Source organism: Hyperolius riggenbachi, chromosome 5, assembly GCF_040937935.1.
Source record: "Hyperolius riggenbachi isolate aHypRig1 chromosome 5, aHypRig1.pri, whole genome shotgun sequence".
Lineage (NCBI taxonomy): Eukaryota > Metazoa > Chordata > Amphibia > Anura > Hyperoliidae > Hyperolius > Hyperolius riggenbachi.
This window is the reverse complement of record NC_090650.1, coordinates 83,665,595-83,679,536: the sequence shown is the minus strand read 5'-3', so window position 1 is coordinate 83,679,536 and position 13,942 is coordinate 83,665,595. Positions and strand designations below refer to the sequence as shown.

The window sequence follows — 13,942 nt, the reverse complement described above, 5'->3', positions numbered from 1 at the left end:
ACTACCCATCAAAAACTGAACTATTAACTCTAGATGACCTGACTATTTTCAGGTCTTCCTTATTTATGATGAGACAGGTGATTTATATTATCTCATATGGACACAATGGGCCTAAAGGTGCCCATACACTCGTCAGATTGGCAGCAGACAGATAAGAAATGCATCTGATGATCTATCTGATGCGTTTTTAGAACATTTTTTACCAGGATAGAATTCCAATAGATTTCAGTTTGAAATCTGTTGAAATTCGATCTGATGGCATTTTTTTGCCATCAGATTTCCATTAAGGTCAATGCAAACTGATAAGCAATCTCATCAGATCGACCTAAATTTTCCACCCTGCTAGTTCGATGGAAATCCATCGAAATCGATCGAAATCGGCCGTCGATCGGTCGATTGGCCAACCGATTTGCGATCGATCGATCGATCGATCGATCGCGATCGATCGGTCGGCCAGAAAATCGGCTGAGTGTATGGGCTGCTTAATTCACAAAGTGCTGTTAAGATAAATACGCTGCCAATTCAACATAGTGTGGTCCAGCCCCATCGGACATGTATCAATCAGACATGCTGCAAAATGCCTAGCTGATGTGTTACGATATTGGGTCAAGTAATGAGCCCGACAGGACCCCTACCACTGCCAGCAAACATGGAAACCAGGGGGGGGGAACTTTACACCAGGGCATCAGCCCCGGGAGTGATGAGGTGGTGTCACTATGCCGATTCTGCAAGATTTCATGCCGAAGATCAGGAATCGACCTCAGTGTATGGGCAGTTAACAGGTCTTTCAACAATTAGATTTGATCAGAGAAAGATCCGTCTCTTGGTCAAATCTGCACATCAACGCTAGATGTATGGGCACCTTAAGTACTGTATTTTCTGACATATAAGACTACTTTTTAACCCAGGAAAATCTTCTCAAAAGTCAGGGGTCGTCTTATACGCCGGGTGCTGAAACTTCCGAGCCGGACTGGAGAATCTGTGGTTGCTGCATATGGTGGGCAGAGCTCAAAAATCCTTGCCGTATGCAGCGACCGTATGAAAGCAGCAAGGGCAGTGCTGTATGAGTATGGTAGCAGAAAATCCACTCACCAGGATTCCTGGAAAGAAGTGACTTAGCGCGGTACCGATGACGAAGTGAGGGTGCACCTCACTGGGAAGGTGTAAGTGAAGGGCGGAGCAAGGTGCAGGGGTCCGGGACGCCATTGGTATGTAAAAAAGAGAGCGGCGCTGTGCCCAGAAAAACACACCTCTTTCACCTGTCTGGCCCGCCCTTGTATCCTATTACCATACCTCCTTCTCTGCCTCTGAGATCTCACTCCTGAAGACTGCAGTGAAGCGGCGCAGGCGTGCATGTGCGAGATCTGAGAGGCAGAGAAGGAGTTAATAGTATTCAAGGGCAGGTCAGATGGGTGAAAGAGACGTGTTGCGCTACTGCTCTGATAGTTTTGGAGACAGGGATAATTGACCAATCCAAGCAGGCTTTGTATACAACAACCAGCCAATCGCCGGTAAGGTACATCACTTGCCGTGATTGGCTGGTTGTTGTATACTGGGTTCCACATACAATACAGCACCAGTATCTGTACCTCATAAGCTGTGCAGAGGCGCCAAAAGGATAAAAGTATGCTAAAAAGTTTAAAATATTCGGGTGGCGGTGGTGGACCGGTCACTCCAAAAAGGACACAAAATTGTCACTTGAGGAAAAGACAATTTAATTAAATACTCCATGTTCGTGGAGTATTTAATTAAATTGTCTTTTCCTCAAGTGACAATTTTGTGTCCTTTTTGGAGTGACCGGTCCACCACCGCCACCCGAATATTTTAAACTTTTTAGCATACTTTTATCCTTTTGGCGCCTCTGCACAGCCTACTATCAATAATTCCACCCTGGTGGAAGGGTGATACACCCTCTTTTCCTTCTACAGAGAGCGACATCTTAATCCTGAGTGGGGACAGGTCTAATCCCCCACCTGCCTATACAGTGGTTGCCTATGCGGTAACCCATGTTTGTGAGTATAATACTTACTTTTCAATTATTCTCCTGGTTCCAATACATACTACACCATACCAAGCTCTCGGTTTCTTCGTTTTATCCAGTATCTGTACCTGTTTTACAGTATAGCACCAGTACATACAGTACAGTATACAAATGTCCAACAGTCAAGAGGGGTAGTCTTATACGGCAAGTATATCCCAAAATGTATATTTTAACTGGAAAAGTTGGGGATTGTCTTATAAGCCCAGTCGTCTTAAACGCCGGAAAATACATATTTGTTTTCCTGTCACAATAAAAAAGTAAACCAAATCCCAGGAAACAATCAAGCCGATTTAATGACTTTGAAATAATTGTTTCACCCTATAGCAAACATCAGGCCTATTCATATCAATGCTGTTTTCCTTCTGCTCCTGGAAAGAGCTGAGCGGTATGACTCGTGCTATCCATTCTGTGTATCTAGCGAACAGGATTCACCAGGATACGTCAAGCTTCCATTTTCATGTGTAGGTCATGCTCATTAATGAATTGATTTCCAGGATGTGGCGCCCATGCTTGATCTAATTATTGCCAGTCCATATGGAGAAGCTGAAGCAAAACTTCCATTTATTTGCAGACTCATGTCCTCGACATCGTCTACTTAACAGGGCAGACATTATTAATACTGTTCAGCATGTGCATGATTAACTGTGCTGTAAAATCTGCATGGAGTGTCAGTAAATCGAAACCGTTTAAAAGAAAAAAATTGGAGTTGGATTTGCAGTGTGACGGATGAAGCCTATTATCATATGTCACTAACGGGAAAACGCTGGTCTTATTATTATTAATAATATAGCTGTATTCATGTTACTGATACGCTGGAGGGTTGGTTTACTAAGACCGGAAAAACTGAAAGATGACGCAAAAAGGGAAACAATCTGATTGGTGGTCCTGGGCCAGGGATGTCTAACTCCAACTCTCAAGGGACCATATACTAGTGTTCTCCTTGATGAACCACACCTTTCTTGATTCAGTCCCATCAATTAATTTCAGCTTTGTCAAAAATGTGTGAGGGCTTCGGCCCACGTTGGGCAACTCTGCTCTGGGCATTTGCTTCACTTCTGTTTGGGTTTGCTTGGAAGTTATTTGTGTGTGGTCCAGTATTAGTCATGGGGAGCATGTGGTGTAGTGGTTAGGTCAGTTGCCTTGCAGCGATGGGTCTCTGGTTCAAATCCCAGCCGGGGCACTATCTGCACAGAGTTTGTATGTTCTTCCTGTGTTTGGGTGGGTTTTCTTTGAGCACTCCGGTTTCCTCCCACATCCCAAAAACATACAGATAAGTTAATTGGCTTCTCCCTAAATTGGCCCTAAACTACAATGCATACACTTCACAATATAGACATATGGTAGGGATTAGATTGTGAGCACCCCTGAGGAATAGTTAAGTGACAAGACAATATACTCGGTACAGCCTATGTTGTTATAAATGTTGTTATGTTAGAAATACTAAATAATACTAAATAATAATAATGTAGAGAATCCAAAGACATATCAACCAAAGTTGTTTAGATGATACCTTTAACCACCCTGGCGTTCTATTAAGATCGCCAGGGCAGCTGCATGAGGGTTTTTTTTAAATAAAAAAAAAAATATTTCATGCAGCCAACTGAAAGTTGGCTGCATGAAAGCCCACTAGATGGCGCTCCGGAGGCGTTCTTCTGATCGCCTCCGGCGCCCAGAATAAACAAGGAAGGCCGCAATGAGCGGCCTTCCTTGTTTTGCTTAGATCGTCGCCATAGCGACGAGCGGAGTGACGTCATGGACGTCAGCCGACGTCCTGACGTCTGCCGCCTCCGATCCAGCCCTTAGCGCTGGCCGGAACTATTTGTTCCGGCTGCGCAGGGCTCAGGCGGCTGGGGGGACCCTCTTTCGCCGCTGCTCGCGGCGGATCGCCGCAGAGCGGCGGCGATCGGGCAGCACACGCGGCTGGCAAAGTGCCGGCTGCGTGTGCTGCTCTTTATTTCATGTAAATCGGCCCAGCAGGGCCTGAGCGGCACCCTCTGGCGGTAATGGACGAGCTGAGCTCGTCCATACCGCTAAGGTGGTTAATGACTACAAGAGCTCTTTGCAAGCTTTGGAAACTTTAAGTTTGGGCTGGTGCACACCAAGAGCGCTTCTGAGAGCATTTTAAAATGCTTGCGCATAGAAAAGCGATTGGCTAATGTATTTGAATGGGATGGAGCACACTAGAGCGATGAGCTTTTTTCCCAAACGCAAACGCGAGTCCTGCAGCATTTTTGCTGATTTCTGAGGTGATTCAGCCTCAATGTTAAGTATAGGAAAGTGGAAAATCGCTCTGAAAAGCGCTAGATCAGATCAATTTTCAAATCATTTTTGTTACAGAAGCTGTTCAGCTACAGCTCTAATGTACCAAAAAATAAAACCACTACACCAAAATGCTCCAAAAATAGCTAGGCGTGATTAGAAAATTACTAGGCACATGCCTAGAATCACCTAGAAAAATCAGTCCAAAAAGCGCTGAGTGTTTGCGATTATGCAAGCGCTTTTTGGTTTGCCCTGGCCCTTTCTTCTTCAGGCGTGTTACAGAACTGGATCTGAACCATACCATAACCATACCATGTGATCCAGTTCTGTAAAATGCCTGAAGAAGAAACGTAAAGTTTCCAAAGCTTGCAAAGAAGTCTTGTACAGTTAGTCATTAAAGAGAACCCGAGGTGGGTTTGAGGAATATTATCTGCATACAGAGGCTGGATCTGCCTATACAGCCCAGCCTCTGTTGCTATCCCAAACCCCCCTAAGGTCCCCCTGCACTCTGCAATCCCTCATAAATCACAGCCACGCTGCTGACAAACAGCTTGTCAGAGCTGGCTGTGTTTATCTCTATAGTGTCAGTCTGCTGCTCTCCCCGCCTCCTGCAGAACTCCAGTCCCCGCCTGCATCCCTTCCCTCCCTGCTGATTGGAGGGAAGGGACGGGGGCAGGGACCGGAGCTCTGCAGGAGGCGGGGGAGCAGCTGAGACTGACACTACAGATGTAAACACAGCCTCAGAGCACGGCTGTGATTTATGAGGGATTGCAGAGTGCAGGGGGACCTTAGGGGGGTTTGGGATAGCAACAGAGGCTGGGCTGTATAGGCAGATCCAGCCTCTGTATGCAGATAACATTCTTTAAACACACCTCGGGTTCTCTTTAAAGGTATCAACTAAACAACTTTTCTTGTTATGTCTTGGAAGTTATTTGTAATTCAGCACCATGGACAGGTAGAAAGTTATTGTGCAGACTAACATGTAAGCAACAGTAGTTTAATGGTCTAGTAACAGTTGGACATCATTTTTTTCGGTTTTGGGTGCTGGCTCCCAGTTACCAGAGTATTGGCAATGTGATTGATCACTGATACTCTGCTAGTTTATGTTTTTAATTAAAAAAAAACTGTCCCTAACTAATCCCACTAATTAGGGATTTCGCCCTAATCCCCTAATCCTTATCTCCCCCAATCATGAAGCTCTTCCTGATGCGTAACCCTAACCATAATATTAAAGTGGCGTTAAAGGGCAACTATCAAAGTTTACTGAAATTGTAAATGCCACCTATATGTCTACGTATTACTGTACTAGCAAATAACAATACAAAGGCTTTTTTTTCACTTTTTTATAACGTATGTAAAACAAACATTTTTCATTGTGGGCATTACTATGGAGGACTATATCCAGCACATCCAGCATACAGAAACAGACCTTACTGGCTCTAATCATGTGAATGAAATGTATTCAGAACCACAGAAAGCATAGCTATAGCATCAAAGCATGTAAATAGTGTGTAAATAGTGTGTAAGCATCCAAGACCAGGAATAAAGTAAGACTCCTTCTCTTTAAAAACTGCTCTGAAGTTGACAAATCTTTCAGCTGTTGTCATATGGTCTGTGAGAAAGCAGTGTGTGTAGACAGAAATAAACAGTAAATGATTGTAATGTTAATAATGACAGGGATGTGGCACCTATCTACATGGTACAGTCCTACAATCCGTCGCCGACTCAGAAAGCAGGGCTCTGATATATGAGGCATTTCCTTCACACAGGCTGTCAGAAAAGACACAGGAAAAACTTTTTTTATTGTTACTAGCTAACAGCTCTTTGGTATGTGGGATTTACAAACCCCACATACCTAATAGTTGATAGTTTTTGTAATGCATCATATGTAGAGTTTAAAGGACAATACATAATTTTGCACCCTCAGAATAAATGAATTGTACCTGTAACACCTTTTCCTCTGTTGGAAGCCTGGCACCGGGGTAAATACTTTTCCTTTCGTTATATTCACTGTGGGTGAGCATCCATCTTGAGCTCACTTCTGCATGAAAAATACAATTGCTCCAAAAATCGCAATCACTCCAAAATCGTTCCAAAAATCGCTCCAAAATTGCAATCGCTGAAAAAACTACTTCCACTTTCCTGGCTTCACAAATAAGGGACTGCAGGTTCAAACAGGTACATTCTCCTGACTGTAATAACTATTTATTGGGAAGCAATGATTTATGTACATTTAAATTAATGAATAATTCATTTCTTGTTTTTTGAAAAACAGAGTTCAACTCAGCTTTAATTTAAACCTCTTCATGAAGCCTATACCCCTTCCTTTCCTAATGCTTAACCTAATCTTCTAGCCTTAAAGGGAACCCTAAGCTAGAGGGATATGGAGGCTGCCATATTTATTTATTTATTTATTGTTTCGTATTTATTATTTTTAAACAATGCAGATTGTCTGGCTGTCCTGCTGATCCTCTGCCTTTAATATTTTTAGGCTTAGACACTGAACAAGCATGCAGATCAGGTGCTCTGACTGAAGTCTGACTGGACTAGCTGCATGCTTGTTTCAGGTGTGTGATTCAGCCACTATTGCAGCCCAAAAGATCAGCAGGCAACTGGTTTTGCTTAAAAGGAAATAAATATAGAAGCCTCATTTTAGGTTCCCTTTAACATTTAAAATTCAACTCCTACCCTATTCCCTACTATAGTCCACCTAATTGTAATAAATAGCATTAGCAAATACACCTCTTCATCATTGTTCTCCGCCTTAACTGCTGCATCTGATGCCTACCAACTACCTTGTATAGGAGCACCCAAACCAACCACTGCATACGGACAAGTGTGGGTGCAAGGCGCCCACACATAATATTAGTGTGAGCCAAATCCCTGTATCCAACCTGCTGAAACATGGGTATACAGCAACGGATTTGAAAAGGGGGACCCCCAGTGGGGCAGCAATTTTTATCTATCATGGAACTATTTGCAAGAAGTATTGAATCAGGATGATACCATTTATTGGCTAACTTAGAGATAATGTAAATAAAAAATGAGCTTTCGGCTAATAATAAGCCTTCATCAGACTTGGTTCCTGCATATACCAAGAACCAAATCTGATAAAGGCTTATTATTAGCTGAAAGCTCACTTTTTATTTACAGTATCTCTAAGTTAGCCAATAAATTGTATCATCCTGATTCAAAACTTCTTGCTTTTACTGATGGCAACACGGTATAACGCTCTACTGCTTCTACTGAGGAACTATTTCCAAAGTGATATAAGAGCAGTAGGACAATCAGGGGCATAACTACAAATCAAGCCCCCCCCCAGCAAAACTTTGATGCTTCCCCCCACCCATGGTTAACACCCTTTCCCTTGCCTACCCCTATTGAGCCTCAAAGCTCGGGGGCCCATCTTGCAAGGGTCATAAAACAAGTGTGGGCATCGTAATCCTCACACCCATAACAAGTGTAGCCACCAAACACCTGATCTGAAGAATGGACCCCTTTATCAGAGGGAGGGTAGTAGTAGTTGAGGCCCCCTTACAGCTCTGGCCCACCCCCCCCCCCTGCGGCCGCAGAGACTGCTGTCCTGTAGTTACGTTCATGAGGGCCATCCTGTGCCTCCAGTTGCTTTCTTATATCGGCTTTGTCAGATGAACAGAATATGCCACCAGCTAGATGTAAGGCAATGGTTTGTCAAATCTGATAAACAGAAATCCCCCATTAATGCTGCCTCACGTTGCTCTATATCAATGTGAGTGTCAGCATAATAACAGCCACAGATATTTTCCTGGTTAGTATTCTGAAATCAGCGGAACGCACTCAGAAGGGAAACAACGTGGGATGGCATCTCATAGGGAAATCATTAGAAAGCTCTGTGACTTTCTAACCTTTATTATGCAGTCAGTCGCACTGCTGAGGTCTCTGCTAAACAGAAAAGCAACAGATCAGTGTATTAACTGGAACCACTGCATAGAAGTTTCCAAAGTGCAACACTTTAATGTTATCCATGTTAAACTGATACCTGCATAAAATGTTATGGAATCAGAGACTGGTGAATTCTTGTGACTCGTGCCCCTATAGCACTTGCCTTCGATTGTATGGCAATAGTCATAGCCCCTATGCCAACATATGTTTAAAATATGATATTGGTTGTTAAAGGGAGTCTGAAGTGATATTAAAAACAAAAAAACAGATGCTCGCCTAAGGAGAAAGAAAGCTCTGGTCCTATAGAGCCTTCCCATTCTTCTCACAGTCCCCATGTTCCCACACAGACTCCTCGGTTACCAGTCTACGACCAATCTGTTGTAAACTGCTCTCTTTCGCTTTGGCTGGGTTTCTAAAGTCTTCGCAAGCACCCTCTCTCGCGCATTCACATGTGCGCAGTATGGAGCTGCCTGTCTTCGGGAGGACTCAAGCTCCCGAAGGCTTCCGAAGTCTCCCGCGGTGGGAGATTTCAACAGAGAAGCCTACTGGGGGGACCGTGAGGAGAACAGGAAGGCTCGGTAGGACCCAGAGCCTTCCTTCTTCTTAAGTGAGTTTCTGTTTTTTTGTTTTTAAAATAGCTTCAGATTTCCTGTAAAGCACACCTGAAGTGAGATGGATATAAGGGCTTGCGTTTATTTCTTGTCAAATAATGACTGCCCTGCTGGTGCTCTGCCTCTAAACGTGCCCATACATTTATCAGTGTATGCACATTTCCACCTTGAGACAAATCTCTTTCTGATTGAATCTAATCAGAGAGAGATCTGTTGCTTGCCCATACACCACAGGCCAGTAGATTCCCAGTAGATTACAGTATGAAATCTATCCAGAATCGCTGCCCAAAGTGTAAAATGTCCCCAAACAGCCCCGCCCGTGCCCATACTGGAATTTCTCACCCATCCACCATGAGTGCTGTACCATATGGCGCGTTTACCATGTGGCATGTATGGCACAGTGGATGACACTGGGAGTCATGCCAGTGGGACAGGTGAGCATTTACTGGCACCAGGGGGGACGACAACGACATTTTACACTTGGAGGACAGTGGCTTGGAGTCCGTCACGTACATCAGTCCTCACGATATTGAAGCTGTTGGTGCGGCTTACCTGATTGAGCACTTTTGACCAAGGTTTTTAAGCATGCTTGATTGATGCATTTGACTGATTGCGGCACAGAATTGATCAAATGATCAAACGGGTGGACAAGTTGGGACACCAGTTATATCCCCCACAGTTCTGGTGTCCTTAAGTCCAATAAACTCTCATACCAGGAAGGGGCGGGGGGTGAGGGGTATGTTTATAGCAAGCAGCAACTCAGTCCTGCTGCAGCCAATCACATTATATTGTGTGGCAGACGGAAGGTGATTCCCATCTCTCTTTCTAAATCCTATGGGGAGCAAAATCATCTTGTAAGCTCTTATATAATATAGCACATACATATCATCTCCTGGATGAGCTTGCATGGTATGTGGAAGCGTATGCAGCTGTTTCCTGTGGAAAGTCTCCTGAGGACTTTGTTGTTGAACCAGGTGTCAGAGAGATTTGAGACTTGGCTCATCATTATTGCTATTTATGTATTGATCCTGTGTAGAGCTTTGCTGGGTGCTGTTCCCTTTCTGAGTGCTGTTATTCTGTTACTTCAGTGGATTGCTTAGCTAGACCTCCACACTGCATATCTGTTCATAAATTTTGCTAATCCGGTGGCTGAAGTCTGAAACAAAATATGGCCACATGTAGAGCAGAATCTCCCGGCAAAAGATAGCAAGCCAATCAAGTCTTTGTGGCATAGTAAGGTGCCATCAGTACAACAATGTTGGAGTTTGTTGTTAATAGAGAGCTTAGTATTGACCTCATGTATGATCCGTCAGTAGGCCCAGACAGAGAGGTGACCATGAGTTTGATGCACTAATTTGCGGTAATTTTGCCATGCACAGACAGAGCATGGCAATATTACCGTTCCTATGGGCAGCGTGTACCATGAGTTATTCAGATAAGATGAGGGAGACACTATTGCTTGGCAGTATATTGTACACAATAGTACACAAACGTTTTTGAGTTCCTAGCTCTTCTGCAGGTGTACATCAAATGACATGAAAATTGTGCAGTATATACAGCATCATAACCTTAACCACACCCATCAAAAGGGTAACGCCCTAACTGGGGCTTAATCCTTGACACTGTGGGTTATGCTAAGTAGCGCAAACGTTGCTACGGTAACGTGTGTTACTAAATAGTGTTGCCCTTCGTAATGCATGTTATCGTAGCAACGTTTGAGTTGCTTGGGTACCATGGATCATGCTAATCGCTTAATGCCCGGTACACACCGCCAGTAGTAATGGTAACATTGCAGTGCTCTGTACACAGCAACATTGACGCAAATTAGAGCATCAACCTCCAAGTTCTTTAACTACTGTGGTAAAGAAAAGTGATATTACTGACTAAAGCACAAAACTAACTGGATAGAATTACAAAGGTTATGACATAAAATGGTTTATTTTTATGTACTCCTAATCTAATCTAGTTTGGACACTTGCCCACTGTCCAGTCATTTTTTTAAAAATGTATTTATTTAAAAAAAACCTGAACGATCACTTCAGCCTTAATAGTTATAAAATTTTTCTCCTGATTACAGTTGGAGAGCTCAGTAAAATCCACCAAAGCTTGGGTTCCTACTCAGCACCCATGGCTTTCTCTATAGCCTGGTACACACATCCAATTTTGATTGACCAATGAGATCTTACTTACATAACCTGTTCATAGTATTCAATATCTGTTGGACCTCATGCTACATGGTGATGGTAAAATTGGTTGGTCACTGGGCATTCTAAATTTGATGCATGCACTAGGCTTTAAAGAGGAACTCCAGAAAAATAATGTAATAAAAATTTGCTTAATTTTTACATTAATTATGTATAAATAATTTAGTCAGTGTTTGCCCATTGTAAAATATTTCCTCTCCTTGATTTACATTATGACATTCATCACATGGTGACATTTTTACTGCTGGCAGGTGATGTCACTGGAAGGAGATGCTGCTTGCTTTTTTTGGCAGTTGTAAACAGCTGTTATTTCCCACAATGCAACAAGGCTCCCACAGTGTGATGTCAGTACCTCAGTACTGTGAGGCGCTGACATCATTTGTGGGAGGGGTTTCACCACAATATTAGCCATACAGACCCCCCTCCCCCCCCCCTGATGATCCATTTGGCAAAAGGAAAATATTTCTCATGGGAAAGGGGGTATTAGCTACTGGTTGGGATGAAGTTCAATTCTTGGTTACGGTTTCTCTTTAAGGCCTGAGGCACACTTGCCAGCACTTTTGCCAGTGTTTTGCACAGCCTTTTTCAAAACACTTTCTCATTCACTTCAATTAAAAACCTGTGTGAATGAGTGATTTTGCAATTCTCATTCAAGGGAGGGAGAGAGTGTTTATCAAAACGTAGACACTGTGCAAAATGCTGTTAAGTGTGCCTTAGCCCGAAGTTTTTCAACCGTTTGTATAACATGAGTCCTGATGAAGAGATTGCTAGTTAAGTACAAAAAGTAATCAATTTATTATCTATGGCATGCGGCTTCTATTAGCAGTGGCATGTGTTTTAAAGCATATGCGTTTCTACATTTTTGTATGACTTTTCTCTGTATTTGCATTTTTTTTGTCTGCATTTTTATGTACATTCTTTTACACATTTGCACATTGTGTTTTTAGAAATCTGTCTTTTCAACAAGAGAAAGTGCATTACTAGATCTACTTTACCTAAAAATGTGACTGTTCTTGGTCAATTTAGACATGGGGCCTGATTCACAAAGCGGTGCTAACAGTTAGCACGCTGGTGAAAAGCCCGTTATCACGCCTAAACTCAGTTTAGGCATGATAAGTTTAGGTGTGATAAGTTTAGGTGTGATAAGTTTAGGCATGATAAGTTTAGGTGTGATACGTTTAGGCATGATAAGTTTAAGCACCAACTGCGTTAGCACCGCAGTGTACAGCTGATCAGAAGTTTTGCGCTAGCAAAGTCTGGTGCACTTCGCATAGAGTTTAATGGCGCTGCTTTGCGTGCGGGACTTTGCACGCTATCTACACTTATCTAAACTTAGCATGCCTAAACTTTTCACACCTAAACTTATCACACCTAAACTTATCACGCCTTAACTGGCTTTTCACCAGCGTGGTGCAATGGTTATCATGCCTAAAGTCTCTAACTGGGTTAGCACCGCTTTGTGAATCGAGCCCATAGTGTTTTTATGTTTAAGGAGGAAATACCTGCACGGTTATCAGTGTCCACCTAATCGCTTAGATTGTAAGCCTTTGGCAGGGTCCTCCCTTCCCTAGTGTATTCTACATGATGGTGTGCTCCTTTCCTATAACCACCTTGTAGCTGTATTACTAGGCCTACATAACCAGCCCAAAATCGCATGATCATGTATCTTGTTACAAGATTCTTGTACCATGTTTACCTTGTATCACTTTATCCTATGCTGTATAACCTTGTTACTTTAGGTCTGCCTTCCTTTGTACCATTGTATGTATTTATTGTTCAGTGCTGCGTACAGGGGCGTAATTAGGCCCCACCGGGCCCCCCTGCAGAATTTCTGAGCGCCTCCCCCCGGGGCCTGCTTGGGGCCGTTTTGTGGGGGTTGGAGGGGACGCAGCATGAGTGGAAAGCCATGGCCACATTCGGCGGGGAGGGGGGACGTTCCCCCCCTCCCTCACCTCGGGGCTCTCCCTTCTGCTCTCCCCTTCAGCTTAAATTATAGTCCGGGCAGCGGCAGATACAAACCTTCAGTGCGCTCCACAGGAAGTCGCGTCAGAGACTAGAGAGAGGAACGCACACTGGAGCGCACAGAAGGTATGTATCTGTCTGCTGCCTGCCGCTGCCCGGACTCTAATTTAGGCTGGAGGGGAGAGCCCCGAGGTGAGGGAGGGGGGGGGACGTCCCCCCTTCCCGCCGAATGCCGCCATGGCTTTCCCCTCATGCTGTGTCCCCTCCAACCCCCACAAAACGGCCCCGAGCGGGACCCAGGGAGCAGGGGCTGCAAGCCCTATTGTTACGCCAGTGGCTGCGTAATATGTTGGTGCTTTATAAATACAAAAAATAATACTGAAAAAATAATTTTGGATGGACTTTGATGTAATAGCCATAATATTGTTATTAAAAATGTACAAAAAATATTTTGATCTATAAGTATTAGATTAGAACATAATAGTTTAGAAAACATGCTTCTATTTGCCCGTCAGTCTATCTATCTATCTATCTATCTATCTATCTATGTATCTATGTATTTATCTATCTTTTGGTATTGGTGAATAGTATACAAACAGATGGATGTAAAACCATCAAAACCGTGAGACTGGTTATTCAACATTTTTTTTTGTATTCCCATTTGAAATCATGTACAGGTTGGGTAAGTATTCCCAGTGGTATTTATACATTAGATAGGCAGCCATATTGTGGGAGGTTTGTAGTTCTCCATGTTTTTGCAATCATTGGCTTACTGTTCTGTTTGTTTCTTATGCACTCTGTTCAGGTATACTTTCACTGGCATTTATACTTTTGAATCTTTGATAAAAATACTGGCAAGGGGATTCTGTTTGAAACCATTCACCTTCCTGCGAGACCCATGGAACTGGCTGGATTTCAGTGTTATTGTCATGGCGTGAGTATTA

The 13,942-nt window shown here is 43.3% G+C and overlaps 1 protein-coding gene across 1 annotated transcript in view; it reads left to right on the top strand.

Annotated features, from left to right (window-relative positions):
* The window catches only part of LOC137518281 (sodium channel protein type 5 subunit alpha-like), a 455,983-nt gene that overhangs the window by 46,584 nt on the left and 395,457 nt on the right, over positions 1 to 13,942 (top strand). Inside the window, exon 4 of the mRNA XM_068235926.1 lies at positions 13,804 to 13,932. Coding sequence (XP_068092027.1) covers positions 13,804 to 13,932 — 129 coding nt within the window. The remainder of the gene's footprint in view (positions 1 to 13,803; positions 13,933 to 13,942) is intronic.